General features: G+C 27.5%; 1 protein-coding gene across 4 annotated transcripts in view; it reads right to left on the bottom strand.

Annotated features, from left to right (window-relative positions):
• The window catches only part of LOC110648867 (protein ACCELERATED CELL DEATH 6), a 47734-nt gene extending 27965 nt beyond the window's left edge, over positions 1-19769 (bottom strand). Inside the window, exons 1-5 of one of the 4 annotated variants that reach the window (XM_058131778.1) lie at positions 18963-19769; positions 16617-16691; positions 11434-11514; positions 11200-11280; positions 7868-7960 (exon numbers count right to left, since the gene is read on the bottom strand). In XM_058131778.1, the coding sequence (XP_057987761.1) occupies positions 7868-7960; positions 11200-11280; positions 11434-11514; positions 16617-16691; positions 18963-19305 (673 nt within the window). In that variant the 5' untranslated portion in view covers positions 19306-19769. The remainder of the gene's footprint in view (positions 1-7867; positions 7961-11199; positions 11281-11433; positions 11515-16616; positions 16692-18962) is intronic. The other 3 variants (XM_058131775.1, XM_058131776.1, XM_058131777.1) reach the window with 3 other exon arrangements.
• Positions 19770-23431: the final 3662 nt, after the last annotated feature.

The following is a 23431-nucleotide window of genomic DNA, read 5'->3' as shown; positions in this document are numbered from 1 at the left end:
ATAGTTGAATGGAAGCCTCCCAGAAATGTAACAGAAGTCAGAAGCTTTTTAGGGTTAGCTGGATACTACAGGAGATTTGTGAAGGGATTTTCCCTTATAGCAGCCCCACTAACTAAGTTACTGCATAAGAATGCAAAGTTTGACTGGAATGATAAATGTCAAACCAGCTTTGAGAAAAGTGAAGGCTATGCTTCTGAAGCTCGGTGTTGACACGGCCAGTCGAGAAAGACTATGTGATTTACAGTTATGCCTCTCACAATGGGCTTAGGTGTGTTCTGATGCAGGAAGGGATAGTAGTTGCCTATGCTTTTAGACAGTTAAGGTCACGTGAAAAAAACTACCCAACTCATGATCTGGAATTGGCGGCAATAATATTTGTATTGAAGATATGGAGGCATTACCTATATGGTGAGAAGTGTTACATCTACACTGATCATAAGAGTCTAAAGTACTTGCCAACTCAGAAGGAACTCAATCTGAGACAGAGGAGATGGATTGAATTCCTTAAAGACTATGACTGTGTGATCGACTACCATCTTGGGAAGGCAAATGTAGTGGCTGACGCCCTAAGCAGGAAGTCCATGATGGCTTTGAGAGCATTGAATGCTCGGTTGTCTTTAGCACAAGATGGGGTATTTTTGGCTGAGTTATGTGTAAAGCCAAGTTTGTTACAGCAAATACAAAAAGCACAGTTAAAGGATGAAAAGTTGCTAACTGTTATGGGCAGAACTCAAGAGGGGAAGGAAACTGATTATGAGTTGAAAGGAGATGGGTGCCTGTACTATAAAGGCAGAATATGTGTACCAAGAGATGAGGAACTGAAGAAGAATATCTTGAAAGAGGCGCATAGTAGCTTCCATGCTATGCACCCAGGAAGTACCAAGATGTACTAAGACCTGAAAACACATTATTGATGGCCTGGAATGAAGAAAGAGATTGGTGGTTTTGTGACTAGATTTTTGACATGCCAGCAGGTTAAGGCTGAGCATCAGGTTCCATCAGGGTTATTGTAATCTATATCCATATCAAAATGGAAATGGGACAGCGTCACCATGGATTTTGTGATTGGGCTACCATTGACACAGAGGAAGCATGATACTATATGGGTGATTGTGGATAGATTGACCAAGTCAGCTCATTTCCTACCAGTTAGAACCGACTACTCATTAGAGAAATTAGCAGAAATTTACATAGATGAGATAGTCCGGCTACATGGAGTGCCAACATCGATCATATCTGATCGAGACTCGAGATTTACTTCGAGGTTTTGGAAGAGGCTACAGGAGTCTTTAGGCACTCGACTACACTTCAGTATGGCTTTTCATCCACAGACGGATGGACAGTCAGAACGGGTGATTCAGGTAACCCTTAGAACCTAGTAAATTATTATAGATGTTAAAAGACTACTAAAAATGACATGAATCACATGATAGGTATTGGAGGATATGTTGAGAAGCTGCATCATTGATTTTGAAGGAAGTTGGGAGAAGTATCTTCCTTTGGTAGAGTTTGCTTACAACAACAACTACCAAGCCAGCATAAAAATGGCTCCATATGAAGCATTGTATGGGAGGAGATGTAGGACTCCCTTATGCTGGACAGAAATGGGTGAAGAGAAAGTAGTGGGCCCAGATTTAGTGAGACAGACTAAGGAAAAAGTGAAACTCATCAGAGACAATTTGAAAGTCACCTCGGACAGACAGAAGTCATATGCCGACTTGAGGAGGAAGGATATAGAGTATGAGGTTGGCGATAAGGTGTTTCTTAAGGTATCACCTTGGAAGAAAGTGCTGAGATTTGGTAAGAAGGGTTAGTTGAGCCCTAGGTTTATTGGTCCATACGATATCATTGAGCGTGTGGGTCCAGTAGCCTACAGGCTAGCCTTACCACCTGAGCTGGACAAGATCCACAGTGTATTCCATGTGTCGATGCTCAGGAGATACAGATCAGATCCTTCACATGTCATTTCAGCAAAGGAGATAATTGTGCAACTTGATTTGACATATGAAGAAAAACCAGTCAGAATCTTGGCACGGGAAGTGAAAGAACTCAGAATTAAGAGGATCCCACTAGTGAAAGTCTTGTGGAGACACCACAACACGGAAGAAGCGACATGGGAAAGTGAGGAGACGATGAGGCAGCAGTTCTCTCAGCTCTTCACATTAGGTAAATTTTGAGGACGAAATTTCTATTAGAGGGGAAGAATTGTAACGCCCTCACCATAGGTAGTCCGTACATTTTACTATTTCGACTACTCATGTCTATTCGGACAGTAAAAAATGTCTAGAACTACACCTAAACTATAGTGAGGAGGCATGAATTAAAGAAATAAATGTTAAGAAAATATAGGAAAAATTTAGAGAAAAATAAATATAAGTTTAGAGGATTCATAAATTGGTACAAAAATAATAAAAATGACCCGATATGCATTATGAATGTCATTTTGGTCATTGCACTCGCAGAGGTAAATTTTGACCTAAATGTTAAAATAAAAATTTAGAGAATAAAATAATTAACATTAATTAAAATTTATAAAATATATTAGGAAAATGAGAAAAGAAAAGAAAAGAAAAGAAAAGAAAGGAAAAGAAAAGAAAAAGCTTAGGAAAATTCAAAAATTTAAAGTACAAAAATTAAAAAAATTATAAATAGGCACTAGAGGACAAACTCCCACCCACTTCCATCTTCTTCCTCCATTTCTTCTCTCTCTCTTTCCCCCTTAGAACCGGCACCTTTGCTCCTTCTTTCCTCCATTGATGTCAAGCTTCCAAGCTTGATTTCTCAAGCTTAATCCACCCAAAACCCATAGCCCACTTCACAAAAAAAATACTCCCCACACCCTAAGGAAGCTATAGATACCCATACAGAGGAGAAAAGTTGAAGTTTAGGAAGCTTGAAGTTGGGTCACCACAAAGGTTAGTGCTTTAAACTTTTAATATCTTCTTTAAGCATGAGTATCATGCTAAATCAAGTGAAAATGTGCATGAAATAAAAAGAAAATCTTGAGGAAAGAACCCTTGAATTTTTGGCAGCCATGAAACTTGAAGTTTGTTGCTTTTAAGTGATGAAAAATGGTTCCATGAGAATGTGTGATAAGTTGAAATGTTTGGGTGTTTGATTGTGTAGTGTTTGTGAAAATTTAAAACTTTTAAAACTAGGGTTTGTGTAAATGCTTGAGGACTTGGTGTAAATGTTGAAATTGACCTATTGAGTTGAGATTGTTGCTTATAGAAGTGTATAGCATGCAAATTGAAGTAAAGAAGTTGAAGGAATTGAGATATTGGGAGTGTTTAATTTTCTGCAGGTTTGGACTCAATGAGTCTAGTGGGTTTATTGACTCATAACTGAAAATGTGTGACTCCAATTGGTATGAGGCCAATTGAAGGTGAAAATAGACTCAAAATAGCCCATTTTTCATGTAGACACTATGCCCAAATTTTGCCAAAATCATGACCAAACTCGGATGACCAAACCCGGATGACCAAACACTGAAACCCAGAAAATGACCAAATGAATAGTATGTGTTCATTTGGTCATAACTCTCTCTATACTAGTCCAAATGACCTAAACTTTACATCAATGGAAAGCTTAGACATAGAGCTACACTTTTTATGAAGACCACTTGACCCAGTTTTGCCTTTAACCAAGTCAAATTGTTCGCATAATTTGGGTCACTAAAACTGTCAACCAAGAAATTGACCAAAACACTGTTCCTTTGGTATGCTTGACCAATTTTGGCAAAAATATCATAACTTGGTCTCCAAAGCTGCAAATTGAGTGAAACTAGTGCCAAAAGTTTTATAAGACATAGCACAACAATTTTTATGTTTTGACCAAGCTCTAGAAACCATTGCATCCTAGGGAAAATATTAGCCAAAGTTAGGAATTGAAATCTAGAAAATGTTAAGTTGAACCCAGAATGCCATTTGATACCCGTGTGTTCATTTGACCATAACCCCCACTAGGAAATTCCATTTGAGATGTGCCAATATGATCTCTGGAAACATGATATTTAAGGCTACAACATTGATTCAGACACCTTTGCTAAATTCTAAGTGTAAAGACCCTAAAAAGAGGGTTAAACATAATGCCCTGAAGTTTGGTTATTGCCTTTATACATTGACTATAACTCACTATACCAAGCTTGAAAAATTATGAAATTGTACCTAGGAGTCCCTAAGACATAGAGGAACATATCTTGTGAAGGAACCTAAGTCTAAAAATGACCATAAAATGATCAAATGATTGGTCAAAGTTTATTGACCAGGAATTGTAAATTCTGGACATCTTAGAGGCAAAGGGACCAGTTATGGTATTTTGACCATAACTTGAGTTCTATAACCCCAAATTCAGTTATTCAAAAACTGAAATTTAAGTTTAAACATAGAGGAGCAATTGTTATGAAGGAAGTGTGACCAAATAGATATCCTAACCTAGTCAAATTCCTAGATAAAGATAACACATCAAAATGAACCTAAAGAAAGGTTCATGGGAAAAATGCTATATATGATAATTAAAATACTCATAAGACTAATTAAATATTAAAAATGATATGAATATGTAAATTGGGACTAATGTCCTATTAATATGAAATTAATGGTACCACCGAACAGTACCAGAAAATAGTAATAGTGAATAGTGCTAAAATAATTAAAAATGTTTAATTGCCCATAGTATACCTAGACTTATTTATTTAGTTTGGATAAATTAGTATATCAATTAGGGACTACAGATAGCAGTACTGCCTACCAAGAAAATCATGAACTGACAAAATATGTCTGGTATGATTGTTCTACAGGCTATATGCCTACTTACTGGCCATTGTGCCTACTTTATTTCTGACTTTACAAGCCTGACAGCAGGTCTCGTGCCCGACAGCTGGCCTCGTGCCTGACAGACGTATACTGGATAGACATATAACTATCTAACTAGTATACACCCATGCATCCAACTTTTATAATTTGTTATAGGTTTCTTAGGCACTAATAAAAATTTATTAAAACTTAAAATATAATAAGTAATCATAAAAGATCTCGATAATGTTAATTGCTTCTAAAGAGCAATAAAAATGTAAAAGACCCATAAATTATGATTTGCGGATATTATTTCAATTGTTAAATTATTGTTATTATAAATTATGTACCACTAAGCGTTATGCTTAGCGCGTTGATTTTCCATCGCGTAGGTACTAGAGATCAGTCCCATCAGCCACAGCAGCCGCAGCAGCAGCACCAGTAGTGCACTGACAGAGCTCTGACCAGATCTGCCACTGTCTAGAGTCACCTCACCGGTCTTTTATATTTTGGTAGGGCCTATGTATAGACTAGTATTTTAGTTCATTATGTCTAGTCGTGATGTATTTCATTTTGGACTTGTAATTAAACTTTGAGATTGAAATGAAAACTTGTAATTTATTATCTATGAATTTCTATATGAATGCAATAGATGATACTTCATTTTTAGATCTCATATATAATTGTAAATGATATGATGCAAGAGAATATGATGTGGAAATGTGTGAAATGAATATGGACTTGTTAACAGATGTTTAGTGAAACCCGCCAGATGCTAATAAAACAAGGGAGGCTCTGTCCGGGTCTCCATAGAAATAAGATATTAAAAAAAAATCTACACACAAAATACATATTTTAAATGACATCAAAAATTTACAATAGATATGATAAAACAAGATAAGGTGCTCCAGCATTGAATGTGGCACTTCTTGCTAGACTATACAGTAGACGGGTATGGAGTGTCACATACTTAGTTTCATATTCCTGTTAGGTTTAGGAGTCTAAAAACACTAGAAATACCCTTATTTATATGTAATTTGGGAAGATAGATGGTTATCAATATAAATAAGATGGATAATTTTCTTTATTTTTCACTCTTGTACATAGAGTATATTTCTAGTTGAGCTTCACGCTGCGTCAAAATCTCATGTTATTAATAATTATTATTTAAAATCTAATCATCATATAAAATAGATATAAATTGAGTTAAAATCATAATAATTATAGAAAACTCCATTACACGTCTATATAAAGACTAAACAAAAATTTGACATTTAGATGCACAGTTAATTGACACATAGGCATATTTTAATAACAATTTTATTTAAAAAATAAAAGATATTTAAATTTTACAAATATTAAAAATTTCATTTTATTTTATTTTCTTCACAAATTTAATTATTGTACTAACTAATATATATATATATATATATATATATATATATATATATATATATATATATATATATGCTGAAGACTAAAAAAGCCATTGACCAATATTTCATACTTATATCATATTATTTGACAAAACGATATTAAAAAATTCATTTTAATTTATTTTTTTATAATTATAGATATATTTATTGAAATTAGATAATACTTAACTTAATAATTTTATCTTTAAATATATAATTATTTAAATTTAAATATAAAATAAAACTAGATAATATAATTTCAATTTATATATATACATATATTAAAATTGAAGAATTATACATTTTTTAAAATAAACTAGCATTTTATTTTTTAAATAGTACATATAAGATATAATTAATATGAATAAAAATAATATTTATTACATATTTAAAAAAATTTTAAATTATGATATTTTTTAAATATGTACAAATACAAATAAAATACGTGTTAATATAACATCAAACACAAACACTTTGTCAAAAATAAAAATATGAATGCCTTGCAATTCTTAACACTTGAATATATATATATATATATATATATATATATATATATATATATATATATATATATATATAGTTTAAAAAAATTTTGAATATATACAAATCACATGTTAATTTCTAAATTTTAGTTTTTTTTAAAAAAAAAAAAAGGAAATATGTGTTTATAACTAACATTAATTTAAAAAAATGTACAATTAATAAGTAATAAGCCAAAAACTATTAATCAAAATTTGAACTTTATATCTTCCACTAATTGACATTAGCATAATAAGAAATGACAATTTTTTTAAATCTCTTTTTTAACTTATTTTTTTCTAATTATAAATTTTTTATTGATATTAGATAGTACTTAACATTATAATTTTATGTTAACTAAGTTTGAAATTTTATTTTAACTTATCTTTTTTAATTATGAATTTATTTATTAGTATTAGATAATTCTTAACTTAATAATTTTAACTTAATTGAGTTTGAAGTTTTATTTTACTTTATTTTTTAGTTATAAATTTAATTTTTATCAGAATTATTATTGTAATTAAAAACTTAAAATTTGATATATTAAGAGCCGCTTTTAAAATATTAAATTCATGTAATAATATGTTCAACTTTACTTTTATATAACTATTAAAATTAATTTATCTGGTATGTTAGTAAATTATATTTTTCATTTTAGAGATACAAAATCTTTAATAAATTTTTTTTTACTTAATACTTTTACATTATTTCATATCATCATGTATATTAAAGGATTTTTCACTAATTATTTTTTGAACCTATAATTAAAATTCTATCCTTCTAAAAAATTTTGTTCATAAAATTTTAGCTACCTTTATTTTAATTCGTTCTATTATTTCAGTTTAAATCAAATACTAATATATATATATATATATATATATATATATATATATATATATATATATATATATATATATAACTAAATTTTTTTGAAATTCACTTAATTTAAATTAAATAAAAATAGAAAATTTTAATTTATTTTTAAATATTTATAATAATATTATTAAAAAAAATTTAAAGACCAAATTCATAATTACTAATATCAAAATCCTTAACTGTATTATATATATATATATATATATATATATATATATATATATATATATATATATATATATATTTTAATAATGAGAAACTGACCAATTTGTGATTGAGCGTCATCTTTGTCATTTTCTTTGCCCAATGAGGATTTGAATTTCTTCCATAGTTGCTCCTTCGGCTCTGAATTCGGCCCTGAAATAAAGTCAATAAAACCAAATTCATAATTACTAATATCAAAATCTTAATTAATTATCAAGTTTTTCTTAAAATATTGAGAAATTGATAATGAATGATACCTCTTTATTTTTTTAAAATTTAAAATTTTCACCATATATTAAATATTAAAGTTAATAACATTAATTTTAAACTCTGATTGTTTCAGGGAAAATAATTTGTGTATGATATTCTCAAAAAATATTTTTTAGGAAAATATTGTCCATTATTTAGTTGCAATGTTAAATTAATAATATATATATATATATATATATATATATATATATATATATATATAAGTGTGTTCACATTTTAATATGATCATCAAAGTTTAGAAAATAGAAAATGACTGCTTCTTTTGAAAAATGAAATTTATTTTTCTTAAAAATGACTTCTTTTTTATGAGAAAAATATTTTCTGTTGACTAATTTTTTTAAATGTCTAAAAGCCAAAAAATGCAAAAACATATTTTTTAAAAAAATATTTTCCATGAAACAAACGAAACCTTAGTATTATATATTAAATACTTGATATTAAAAGTTATAATCAAATGTGGGTGTTTCTACAGTAAATCTGATGCTGAGCATTTTTAGGTGAAGAAGTAAGCCAAATAACAATGGAAGCATGCCGGTGTGAAAATGGGAAAAGTAGCAATTTTTAGTAAGTTTGGGCAAAGTTGATAATTGGGCAATAAATCTTACGCCCAGCTGTGGGATTTCCCACGCCTAGTTGTGAGATTTTCTAGACAACAAGGGAAAAAAAATTTTTTAATTAATTTTAATCTCCAATAATTCTAATTCACCTAGGACATCTTGTGAAGACTTCCAGCAACTGTAAAAATTAAATTAGAATTAATTAGGAAGTTTTCTATTCTATTTAGTACATATTAATATTTTCCTACTTTGTCTAGAATTTAGATTTCTTCCTATTTTATTTAGGATTTTCTATTTTATTTTAGTTAATCTAAATTTCCTATTAAGTTTCATATTCTTATTAGGTTTAAGAGTCTAAAAACACTATAAATACACTTATTTACATGTAATTTGGAGAGATAGATGGTTATCAATAAAAATACTATAAATTAATTTATCTATTTTTTACTCTTGTGCATAGAGTGTGTTTCTATTTGAATTTCACGCTATATCAAATGGTATTAAAGTAGAGAAATCGCCCCAATTGAGATGGCTTACCTTGATGGAGGTGATGATTATAGTGGTTCTTACGACGGTGATCGAGAAACTAGAGCTCTTTACCATAGGGACAAAATGATGCAACGATAGAAGCGACGTCTAGAGTGACAAATGTATCTCAGATTTGAGCGTATTGAGAGACACCTCGAAGAAATTATAGATCATCTTGGTGCTTTAGGAACTAAAACAAACTAGAATTGGGTTGACAAAAGAAGGCCAAGAGATGGTGTAGCTCGTGGTGACCCTATATATTGACCAATTTCTACATGTAGACAATATGTCTACCATAATGATTCAGAGGAGGAAGATGACTATGAACCAATCAAGTTCAATAGGCATGAATGGTATGGTGGTGACAGGAGAAAAAGCGTGGGTTATCTTGATATTTCTAATTTCCATGGGAATCTCAATATTGAGGAATTTTTAGATTGGATTGCAAATGTAAATAGATTCTTCGATCATGTGGATATAGCACCTGAACAACGAGCCCAATTGGCAGCTTGTCGGTTGAAAGGTGGTACTTTTGCTTGGTGGGAATGGTTACAATCTAAAAGGAAGCAAGAAGGGAAAAGGCTAGTATGTACATGGTTTATAATAAAGTATTCGTTGGAACAAGAATTTTTGCCTCTAAATTATGAGCAAATTTTATTCTAACAAAAATTTTGTCAAGATGAGGTCCAACCAAAGCTTTTCTTGGTTGTGAAACAAGAAAGTGAAGAACAAAAAGAGATTCAAAATTCAACAATGCAACTTAAAGTGGATGATCCTAAATTTGAAGAATTGGAATCTGAAACTTTAATTGAATTTTCTTTTGCTATGGTTGAAGATGAAGACCTTGAAGAATGTGTTTTGGGGAATAATGAAGATCATGCTATGGAAATTTCAATGGTACCCGAGGAAAAACAATCCATGATACAACAATGGAGATCAAAGAAACTCAAAACATGAAGATCCTCAATATATATATATATAGTTTAAAATAATTTTGAATATATACAAATCACATGTTAATTTCTAAATTTTAGTTTTTTTAAAAAAAAAAAAGGAAATATGTGTTTATAACTAACATTAATGTAAAAAAAATGTACAATTAATAAGTAATAAGCCAAAAACTATTAATCAAAATTTGAACTTTATATCTTCCACTAATTGACATTAGCATAATAAGAAATGACAATTTTTTTAAATCTCTTTTTTAACTTATTTTTTTAATTATAAATTTTTTATTGATATTAGATAGTACTTAACATAATAATTTTATCTTAACTAAGTTTGAAATTTTATTTTAACTTATCTTTTTTAATTATGAATTTATTTATTAGTGTTAGATAGTTCTTAACTTAATAATTTTATCTTATTTGAGTTTGATGTTTTTCTTTACTTTCTTTTTTAACTATAAATATAATTTTTATTTGACCTATTATTGCAATTAAAAACTAAAAATTTGATATATTAAGAGCCGCTTTTAAAATATTAAATTCATGTAATAATATGTTCAACTTTACTTTTATATAACTATTAAAATTAATTTATCTGGTATGTTAGTAAATTATATTTTTCATTTTAGAGATACAAAATCTTTAATAATTTTTTTTTACTTAATACTTTTATATTATTTCATATCATCATGTATATTAAAAGATTTTTCACTAATTATTTTTTAACCAATAATTAAAATTCTATCCTTCTAAAATTTTTGTTCATAAAATTTTAGCTACCTTTATTTTAATTCGTTCTATTATGTCAGTTTAAATCAAACACTAATATATATATATATATATATATATATATATAAAACTAAACTTTTTTGTCAATACATAGAAAAAAATAAATGGTTGAAATTCACTTAATTTAAATTAAATAAAAATAAAAAAATTAAATTTATTTTTAAATATTTATAATAATATTATTAAAAAAATTTAAATACCAAATTCATAATTACTAATATCAAAATCCTTAACTGTATTATATATATATATATATATATATATATATATATATATATATATATAATAATGAGAAACTGACCAATTTGTGATTGAGCGTCATCTTTGTCATTTTTTATGCACAATGAGGATTTGAATTTCTTCCATAATTGCTCCTTCGACCCTGAAATAAAGCCAATAAAACCAAATTCATAATTACTAATATCAAAATCCTTAACTGTATTATATATATATATATATATATATATATATATATATATATATATATATATATATATTTTTTTTATTTTTTTTTTTTTAATAATGAGAAACTGACCAATTTGTGATTGAGCGTCATCTTTGTTATTTTTTATGCACAATGAGGATTTGAATTTCTTCCATAGTTGCTCCTTCGGCCCTGAAATAAAGTCAATAAAACCAAATTCATAATTACTAATATCAAAATCTTAATTAATTATCAAGTTTTTCTTAAAATATTGAGAAATTGATAATGAATGATTTCTCTTTATTTTTTTTAATAAAAATTTAAAATTTTAACTTTATTAAATATTAAAGTTAATAACATTAATTTAAGTATTATTAAATACTTGATATTAAAAGTAATGATCAAATGTGGGTGTTTCTGTAGTAAATTCATAATCTGTAAAGTAAATTTTATTTTATTAATAACAATGAATTGTTAAATCTAATCATTACACAAAATAGAAAATAATTGAATTGAAATCGAAGTATTATAGAAAAAACTATTACACATATTTTTATATTATCAAATATTTATGATAATATTATTCAGAAAATTATTAATTTTCCTTAGCAACTAGGTATTATCTTTTAATGTTAAAGATAATTAACTTACCGCTAAAAAGTTACTTTTAGCGGATGGAAACTTAATAATACACCCAAAAGTAAGTAATTTTGCAGGCTCAAAGGACAAAACATGAAAAATTCAAAAGCTTAAAATAAAAAATTCATTCAATTTGTAACACCCACATTCCTGAATTAAAAGTAGAAAGTTCTAGAGACATGGTCTTCTTTGACCCATTAAATAAAGAAAGAGGCACCAAGAGGATTCTGGAATTTTGTTGGAAGTCAAAATCCATTAGCTATAGGAATGAGTAATAGGGAAAGGGAAAGAGAAGACTAATCCTGCTCCGGCCGATTCAGACCACCATAATCGGTGACCCACCTAAATTCCATCCTTCATCATACTCTATCTTGGTTGGCAATTAGGAGTGAGGTTTCATGATCAACACAGAGGGCTTGAAGGAGAGACCACAACCCAACCTAAAACAATATCCGTCAGCCAACCATTTTGACTATGGCGAATAAGGTGCACTAGCAGTGAGCTTGAGACGCAGATTCTTGAGAATCGGATCCGTTATTTGTGCTACTCTTAATGGGTGCACCAAACGGAAATGAAAAGCAGAAGCAGCTCTAAAAGCTGAAGTTATTAAACATGGTGTTGGCAAATGACGCACAGTACTTAAAGGTCCTAAATTTGTATATTTGCTATTGAATGGGGTTCTCAAGTAGGGAAAAATATGAGTGTAATGGCAAATGGATGGAGCTCGAAGTCCAAGTTATAAAGGATGCATCATGTCCCTAAATAGACTACTAGTCCAAAGAGAACATCGTAAGACAACAATTATCACATATATAGAGGCAGTCTTTTCTTTTTGTAAGTGTTGTAGATCCCAATACCTATACCACTGGCATGATTCTCTACTAATTCCACCATTTTAAGAAGATAATAATAATAATAACAATAATAATAATAATAATAATAATAATAAGTATTTGGGACGAGGCTGTTACTCTATCTAGATTGGGTCTACATGGATCATGATAAATCGAGTTTAAATAAAAATTTTTTTATTATATTAATTATTAAGTGTTATGTTGACTTGATTCTTTACTTTGTAATGGAGATATTTAGTTATCTTTGTAATGGAGAAAAGAAAGGTTTTTTAAGGTATTTGGAGATTTTAAAAAAAAAAAATCTTATTAATCTATTAATTTGGTTGGTTGAAAAATGAAAGTTTTGAAGATTTTCAAGAATTCGAAAAGTCATATTTTAAAAATATTTATTCTCAAGTTTAAAATTTTTAAATTTTAATAAACCTCCCATTACTTTAAAAAAATCTCCTCTCAAAAAAGGCAGCTACCTTGAGTTCTAATAATTAGATTAGATTTTGGGGCAGAATTACTTTAGGATTATTTGAGTCAAGAATTATATAACAGTTTTTTTTATGTCTAGTCTTTAAGAGCGGGATCCTGTTCCTCTTAAATTTATTTCTACTGCATTATGTTCTGATGCTTTTCTTAGTTGAATGAAGGGTTTTTTTTTTTTTCAACACAAAAAAAAAAAAAAAAAAATCCTAAGGAAAGAACAGTGCATTTAAATCGTTTATGTTGGTTGCTACTGTGAGTGTAATTGTGTCATACCCGATTTCACTAATAGGAAATTTATAACTTAAAACGAAATGGCAATCAAATAAGTTAGGGAAAGTTATAAAAGAAAAAAAAAAATCTCAACTTTTAAAATTTTTATAATTTTACTGTAAATTAAAAAAAATTGTTAAACTTTATATTTTTATGTTTGTTCAATTATACCTTACTGTTAATAAAGCCATTAAGGAGCAAGGAAAACACCACGTTGGACATCTTTCACCCCCTAATTAATCCAATTAACTCCTAATTAAGTCTAATTAATTGAAATAAAAAAAAAACAATTATAGATCATCTTGGTGCCTTAGGAACTAAAACAAACTGGAATTGGATTGATAAAAGAAGGCCAAGAGATGTAGCTTGTGGTGACCCTATATACTGACCAATTTCTACATGTAGACAATATGTGTACCATATTGATTCAGAGGAGGAAGATGACTATGAACCAATCAAGTTCAATAGGCATGAATGGTATGGTGGTGACAGGAGAAAAAGCGTGGGTTATTTTGATATTTCTAATTTCTATGGGAATCTCAATATCGAGGAATTTTTAGATTGGATTGCAAATGTGGATAGATTCTTCAATCATGTGGATATAGCACCTGAACAACGAGCCCAATTAGCGGCTTGTCGATTTAAAGGTGGTACTTTTGCTTGGTGGGAATGGTTAAAATCTAAAAGGAAGCAAGAAGGGAAAGGGCTAGTATGTACATGGTTTATAATAAAGTATTTTTTGGAACAAGAATTTTTGCCTCTAAATTATGAGCAAATTTTATTCGAACAAAAATTTTGTCAAGAGGAGGTCCAACCAAAGCTTTTCTTGGTTGTGAAACAAGAAAGTGAAGAACAAAAAAAAGAGATTCAAATTTTAAAGAATTGGAATCTGAAACTTTAATTGAATTTTCTTTTGCTATGGTTGAAGATGAAGACCTTGAAGAATGTGTTTTGGGGAATAATGAAGATCATGCTATGGAAATTTCAATGGTACTCGAGGAAAAACAATCCATGATACAACAATGGAGATCAAAGAAACTCAAAACATGAAGATCCTCAATTTCACTTTGTTCATGTCAATTTTATTGATTCCATGCTTGAAAGTTATATGGTGCACATCTCCAATGAAGATTCTCTTTCTCTTCCACTTTAAATTTCAAGGGAGGATTTATTCCGGGTGGAGAAGAATGGTGCTGAGTTGTTATGGCTGTGTTTTTAGATCATCACAAGTTATTTCAACTCAAGGATGAGTCTTTATTATTTTTTTTTTTTTCAAGTGGGAGAGTATGATGCAGAGCATTTTTTGGTGAATAAGCAAGTTAAACAACAATGGAAGCATGCCAATGTAAAAAGGGAGAAAAGTAGGAATTTTTAATAATTTTGGGTAAAGTTGATTTTTGGACAGCAAATCCCACGCCCAGCTATGAGATATTACTAGACAATAGGGCAAGAAACGTTTTTTTTTTAATTAATTTTAATCTCCAACAGTCCTAATTCACCTATGACATCTTGTGAAAACTTCTAGCAGCTGTAAAAATTAGATTAGAATGAATTAGAAAGTTTTCTATTATATTTAGAACTTATTAATGTTTTCTTACTTTATCTATAATTTGGATTTCTTCCTATTTTATTTAGAACTCCCTACTTAGTTTCACATTCCTATTAAGTTTAGGAGTCTAAAAACACTATAAATACCCTTATTTGTGTGTAATTTGGAAAGATAGATGGTTATCAATATAAATATGATGGATAATTTTCTCTATTTTTCACTCCCTTACATAGAGTGTATTTCTATTTGAGTTTCACGCTGCATCAAAATCTCATTTTATTAATAACTATTATTTAAAATCTAATCATCATATAAAATAGATATAAATTGAGTTAAAATCTTAATAATTATAGAAAACTCCATTACACATCTATATAAAGACTAAAATAATGATTCACAAAAACTTGACATTTAGATGCACAATTAATTAACACATGGCATATTTTAATAATAATTTTATTTAAAAAATAAGAGAAATTTAAATTTTACAATTATTAAAATATTTAAAATTTCATTTCATTTTATTTTTTTTATAAATTTAATTATTATACTAAATAATATTTAACAAATATTTATAAATTTCATGTTAATTTCTAAATTCTAGTTGTTTTTTTTTAAAAAAAGGAAATATGTGTTTATAACTAACATTAGTGTAAAAAAAATGTACAATTAATAAGTAATAAGCAAAAAACTATTGAAATTTAGCATAATAAAAAATGACAATTTTTTTAAATCTCTTTTTTAACTTATTTTTTTCTAATTATAAATTTTTTATTGATATTAGATTGTACTTAAGTTAATAATTTTATCTTAACTAAGTTTGAAATTTTATTTTAACTTATCGTTTGTAATTATGAAATTATTTATTAGTATTAGATAATTCTTAACTTAATAATTTTATCTTAATTGAGTTTGAAGTTTTATTTTACTTTATTTTTTATTTATAAATTTAATTTTTATCAGAATTGTTATTGTAATTAAAAACTTAAAATTTGATATATTAAGAGCCGCTTTTAAAATATTAAATTCATGCAATAATATGTTCAACTTTACTTTTATATAACTATTAAAATTAATTTATCTGGTATGTTAGTAAATTATATTTTTCATTTTAGAGATACAAAATCTTTAATAATATTTTTTTACTTAATACTTTTACATTATTTCATATCATCATGTATATTAAAGGATTTTTCACTAATTATTTTTTGAACCTATAATTAAAATTCTATCCTTCTAAAAATTTTTGTTCATAAAATTTTAGCTACCTTTATTTTAATTCGCTCTATTATTTCAGTTTAAATCATATATATATATATATATATATATATATATATATAAGTAAATTTTTTTGAAATTCACTTAATTTAAATTAAATAAAAATAAAAAATTTAAATTTATTTTTAAATATTTATGATAATATTATTAAAAATATTTAAATACCAAATTCATAATTACTAATATCAAAATCCTTAACTGTATTTTTTTTTTAATAATGAGAAACTGACCAATTTGTGATTGAGCATCATCTTTGTCATTTTTTATGCCCGATGAGGATTTCTGCCACAGTTGCTCCCTCAGCCCTGCAATAAAGTCAATAAAACCAAATTCATAATTACTAATATCGAAATCTTAATTAATTATCAAGTTTTTCTTAAAATATTGAGAAATTGATAATGAATGATTTATCTTTATTTTTTAATAAAAATTTAAAATTTAACTATATTAAATATTAAAGTTAATAACATTAATTTAATTATTATTAATTACTTGATATTAAAAGTAATGATCAAATGTGGGTGTTTCTGTAGTAAATTCATAATCTGTAAAGTAAATTTTATTTTTTTAATAACAATGAATTGTTAAATCTAATCATTACACAAAATAGAAAATAATTGAATTGAAATCAAAGTATTATAGAAAATACTATTACACATATTTTTATATTATCAAATATTTATGATAATATTATTAAGAAAATTATTAATTTTCCTTAGCAACTAGGTTTTATCTTTTAATGTTAAAGATAATTAACTTACCGCTAAAAAGTTATTTTTAGCGAATGGAAACTTAATAATACACACATGAAAAATTGAAAAGCTTAAAGGTCCCAAATTTGTATATTTGCTATTGAATGGGGTTCTCAAGTAGGCAAAAATATGAGTGTAATGGCAAATGGATGGAGCTCGAAGTCCAAGTTATAAAGGATGCATCGTGTCCCTAAACAGACTACTAGTCCAAAGAGAACAACGTAAGACAACAATTATCACATACATAGAGGCAGTCTTCCTTTTGTAAGTGTTGTAGATCCGAATACCTATACCACTGGCATGATTCTCTACTAATTCCACCATTTTAAGATAAAGATAAAGATAATAATAATAATAATAATAATAATAATAATAATAATAATAATAATATGTACTTGGGACGAGCCTGTTACTCTAGGTATATATTATTATATTGGAATTTTTTTTTACATAAATTAGGTTTACATGAATTTAAAACACAGAATATATAATAAAATTCACTTATTAAATAATGAATCATATATATTTATATTTTAAATTTATAATAAATTAAATTTAAATATATATTTTCCTATTATATTAACTATTAAGTGTTGTGTTGACTTGATTCTTTACTTTGTAATAAAATCTCACAGTTGAGCGTGAAATTTGCTGTTCAAAAATCAACTTTACTCAAAATTATTAAAAAATTCCTACTTTTCTTCTTTTTTTTATATTGGCATGCTTCCATTGCTATTTGACTTGCTTCTTCAGCAAAAAAATGCTCCACATCATATTTTTCCACATGAAAAAAAAAAAATAACACAGCCATAATAACTCTAGCACCATTCTCTCCACTTGGAATAAATCCTCTCTAGAAATTAAAATTAAATTAAATTATTTTAATTAAATAAAAATTTATTTTAATAAATAAAATAATTAAAAAAATTAAAGTAGAAGCTGCACTTTAAAATTTTTAATTATTTTATTTATTTAATTAAAATAATTTAATTTTAAATAAAAAATAATTTTATATAAATAAAAATATTATAATATTTAATGTTAATTATTATAATATTATTTATTAAAATAATATTTATATTTTATTTAAAATATAAAATAAAATAATTAAAAATTTTAAAATGATAGCTATACGCTACTTATAGTAGCGTCCAGTTTCTACTTTAATTTTTTAATTATTTTATTTATTAAAATAAATTTTTATTTATTAAAATAATTTAATTTTAAATAAAAAAAATTTTATAAATAAAAATATTGTAACATATAATATTAATTATTATAATATTATTTATTAAAATAATATTTATATTTTATTTAAAATATAAAATAAAATAATTAAAAAATTTAAAGTGAAAGATAAATAGTGTTTTTATCTAGTTTAAATGTTGGACGCTGTCCAGACTCTACAAAGGCTATTATAATTAGCGTTCTATCCCTACATCTTTTACCTCATCGTGATTCACTCTTTTGATAATTAAATTCAAGCTCACTTATTTTGGTATAATTTTTTTTTTATTACACCCCTTTGATAAAAAACCGTGTTTATAATCTAACTGTAATAAGCCAAGTTTAACATCCTCTAAGTCTATTTATACAAAAATAAATATATAAATACATTTTTTTCCTTCTTTAAGTTGGCTTCTTTGTCCTGGGTTTAGGTGCTTATGGCTGTTTAACGCCATTTCCAGCTACTATCATTTGCGGTTATAAGATTTTAAAAAAAAAAAGTTATAAAGAAAGATATTCGCAATTCACTTCCTGCACTAATACACAACACACTCAATATGCGTATATAGGAAGTTTATGATCTGCTTACTGATCTACCTTTAATTGTCAAGTCGTCATCTTCGAAGTCCGGCACTGTTTTATTTGTGAAGTCGTCATCTTCGAAGTCCAGCACTGTTGCCTCATGTAATGCCGTTTTACCATTGGGACCGCCATAAGCCAGGCATTCTGAATCGGGATGAATTAATAGTACAAAAGCTATCTCCATATTTCTATTTTTAACAGCTAGGTAAAGCGGAGTTTCCCCATGATAGTTGGCAGAATATTTAAACTCATTTGGATCTTCATTACTCATTATTGCTTTCACAACACCCAGACTTCTTTTATTTCTCGCCGCCTCATGCAAGGCCGTTTCTTTATTTTTATTTATCATCCTTAACATCTCCCTCACTGCTACAGTTTACCTCTCTCTTGGCCCTTCTCCACTCTCTAAATCTATTTCATCACGTGGTTAAGCCTTTGCCTGCTCGATTAGCTCTTTTGCAGCATCAGCATGCCCGTACCTTGCTGCAATGTGCAACGGAGTATCACCGTGGACATTGACCTTCCATAACAGCGGCGGACAAATGCTAAGTACCCCCTTTATAAACTCGGAGGATCTTTCACTTGGAGTGCTAAGGTGGATATGCAATATTGTGTTTTTATTTGGGGAAAGTAGGCTATCGAGAGATTCTGGATAATCTTTGAATGGTTCAAATGTGCCTTCTTCTGCCGCTTTCAGTAACTCGGCATCAATGTGTGTGCAAGTTTCCATTTGGTGGTGTAGCTGCCTAGATAAGAAAACACAAGATAAGAAAATGAGAATATATAATGTGGAAAAGGGAATGTTGATTAAGACTTGATTTAAGTGGGAAATGACTAAAAAGTAGATATATATATATATATATATATATATATATATATATATATATATATATATATATATATATATATATATATGGCCTTTCTCTCATGGGTAATTCTACAATGCGGCTAGTTTATACGCAGTTCAATGCCGTAATTTGTTGGACTAATGCCAAGTACACAAAAAATTTGAAATGAGAATAAAGACAAAAAAAAAAAAAAAAAAAAACTTGCAACCCATTTCGTGTAGGTTGCTTTTTAGACTCAGAGGTACCTTATGGAGTTGCTACTATTACTAACATTTGTACGATGTTCTAATTGAATTAATTATTAAAAGAATAGTAAAAAAATTATTTATAAATTTAATGTCAACTTTAATCTATTAAAAAATTCTTTTTTATAATAACTTTTTAAATAAAAATATTTTTATAAATAATTTCATATTAAAATATTTTTTAAAAATTTTTAATAATTAATCTTGAAAATTTAATTTTATAAATATTTTTAATTTACATGACACTAAAGAAAATTAAGTCAAAATAATTTATAAATCCGCAAAATCTGCAATGACATTTGTCAATCTGCTGTCCTTTGATTGAGTTGTCCACAATTTCTTTCTCTTAATCCTGCATGCATTGATTGTTTTTGTGTGATTCTGTAGTCATTTGTCTTTAGTTTGGATTTGAATTGTTTTGGTCATGCTTTTGTATTAATGTTTGTACCCTCTTTTGTCAGGATTTTACTTATTAATAAAAATAATTTCTTATAAAAAACCAAAAAAGAAAGGACCCACGACGTCCCATACAAAAATTAAAATTTATTAGCAACATATTAATGAATTATTATTATTAATAATATAGTTTTTAGAAAAATAAAATAAATTCTATGCTTTTGTCTTGTTTCTTCTTAGCATAGAGTTGGACGGTTAGATATTTTGATCTCAGATTTTAATGGTATGAAGAAAAATAAAAAAACCCTTCAAGTGAAATTTATTTCAAATGCTTATCAACTGGCAGATATTTTGATAAAACTTTTGGGCCTTCGGTCATCATCGGGACAAGCTCTTGTCCCGGCCATCTTCAGCTCGCTGGGGGTGTTAAGATAACAAATCTCCTTGTTATCACGTTGTTATAACTGATTGTATTTTAAGTTATATTTGCTGTATCTTATAGTTACAATTATCTTGTATTTATCTTGTATTATCTTTGTCAACTAACAGCTCTTTATAAGCTATTCATGTACCATCTTTACACAGGATGAAAACCAAAAATGTTTTATATCCATAACAAATGCTGCCGCAAAGGTTACTATTGCTATAAGTGCTGCAACTATCAAATGAAAGTCTTTGAGCAGTGCCAACATCCTTCATTCATTCTACATTGTCATTCTGCACATTTAAAATATTAGTTACTTTGAAAATTAATTTAAAAAAATATATCATTTCTTTTGTATTAGTTCTCAAATTCGAGTCTCTAATTTAAGCTAAATTTTATATATATATACCTATTGCTATCTGATCTAAACAATATATATACATAAATAAATTTGAACCGATAGAGTTTATTAATAAAAATGTTCTACTTAATTTAGAAGTACTTTTCCAAAAAGTTAGAATGGGATTACTTAAAAAAAAAAAAAAGGTGAATGAGATTTTTTCTTTTCCTCTTATTTTCACGTTGGCAATATTTTTATTTCATGTTTTTGAAATTTATAGCTTGATTACATTTTTTCTTTCTGAAATTAAAATTTCTAGCATTATATGTAGGATAAAAGATAAAAGATATTTTGTTTCTTTCCCTTTTAAAGAAACAGTTTGTAAAGATTGGAGGATTACAACAATTTTTGATACAGACGACAATTACCTAGGACTTGGGGCTCTCACTCTCTAAGTTTGTGTTATTTCAGGCAGAACAAAACTGGAAGTTTGAAGGAAGAACTTCAAAGAATTCTTCCACAACTTGAGGAGATGCAGAAGAGGAAATTAGACAGAAGAAATCAGTTCCTTGAAGTTTTAGAGGAGATGCAGAATATTTCGAATAAAGGCGTAATTGTTCCTGATGCAGAGGAAAGCAAAGGACTTCAAGCAACATCTTATCGCCCAGAAGATACTATTCCCTGGGTTCATTTTTCATACTGGTGGTTCCCTTCTTTGCTGCTGTTGCCCGGTAGAATGGCTACTGTAGTCAATATGTTTTATGTTGGTGTAGTTGTCTTTTCCTATACTTGGTCCTGCATTTCTTATGTTTATTTATTTATTTGGCGAATTTTAGAGTCTTTCTTTTATTGTCTAGGTGTTTTAGCCGTGGCCGTTGAGACTTTTGATTTGTGATCACGTTGTTGCTTTTTGGTCTTGGTCGTACTCCTTACCCGATTTTAATAAATTACCTTCGCTTTAAAAAAAAGAAAAAAAAAAAACCTATGGCTGGGAGCATTTTTTACAAATAATTAATACTCTTTAATGATGTGGGCCAATTGCCTTTTCTCTTTCAGGACAGATGTAAAATTGAATGTATAGTACATACTACATTTCTTACACTGATTAAACATGATAAATACTCTTTAATGATGTGGGCCAATTGCCGATTTGATCAGAAAAAGAAAATATGAAAAGTTGACGGAGTAATAATCGCACCTGTTTTCATGCACATTCGTACGCAGAAATTAATAGTAGAGTCAATTAATAGTAGAGTTACTATTTATGAAAATGACTTTAACATTATCATATCTCAGTTCAAAAGAATTAATCATTTATCTAATCGTAAAACAAGAGGCATGGAATATCTTGTATATTTCAAATCGAAAAAAAAAAATTACATAAATAAAAGAGTTAAGAAAAAAAGGAGTGCTTACTTCTTAATATAATGCAATTAGGAGTCGAAATTTTAATGAAGTCGATTGGTATTAAAAAAGTACTTCATGTCAAAGTAATTTTGACAAACATTATCAAATAGGTGAATGCATTTGCAATCAAAGAGAAAGTTTTGGAGATAACTCCAAACTCTTTTTAGAAATTCACTTTGATAGTTTAGACAAATATGGGGATAATTAATTCACAGCAAAGCTAGTAGATCATATATTATAATGCATGCTACACTAAAATTGCTCTATTGAAACTTAAAATTTGTCTCAAAAAATTTATTTATTTATCTTTATCTATTTAGAGACCAATAAGCATTTGTCTTATTTATTATTATCCCTAAATATAATTAGTGATAAATATAAAAATAAATTTATATTTGACATTAATTTAACTTTTAAAAATAAATATATTGACATGTGAATATAACTTATAGAGATTAAAATTTTGTCTCTATATATATATTTACGAGCTATGTTATTTATTCTTAAAATTAGTTTTAGAGACAAATTAAATTACTTTTATTAGTTTATACTAATTATTTTTTATTTTTAAATATATTTTTAAAATCAAATAAATTTGTTTCTAAGACACAAATTATCTTATCGTTACATATTAATCGTTATAGATCACTTATCACTGATAACAACATATTTGTTTATCTATACCATTTTTAATTTAAAATCTATTAAAATTAAAATATATTTAAAACATTTTTTAAAATGAATATAATTTAAATTAAAAATGAATAATTAGAAGAGTTAAAAAAAAACCCACTTGTTGAGATGGCACATCGTTTTCTTTTTTG

The sequence above is a fragment of the Hevea brasiliensis genome, chromosome 13, assembly GCF_030052815.1.
Source record: "Hevea brasiliensis isolate MT/VB/25A 57/8 chromosome 13, ASM3005281v1, whole genome shotgun sequence".
Lineage (NCBI taxonomy): Eukaryota > Viridiplantae > Streptophyta > Magnoliopsida > Malpighiales > Euphorbiaceae > Hevea > Hevea brasiliensis.
The sequence above is the reverse complement of the archived record's forward strand: the minus strand, read 5'-3'. Positions and strand labels throughout refer to the sequence as shown.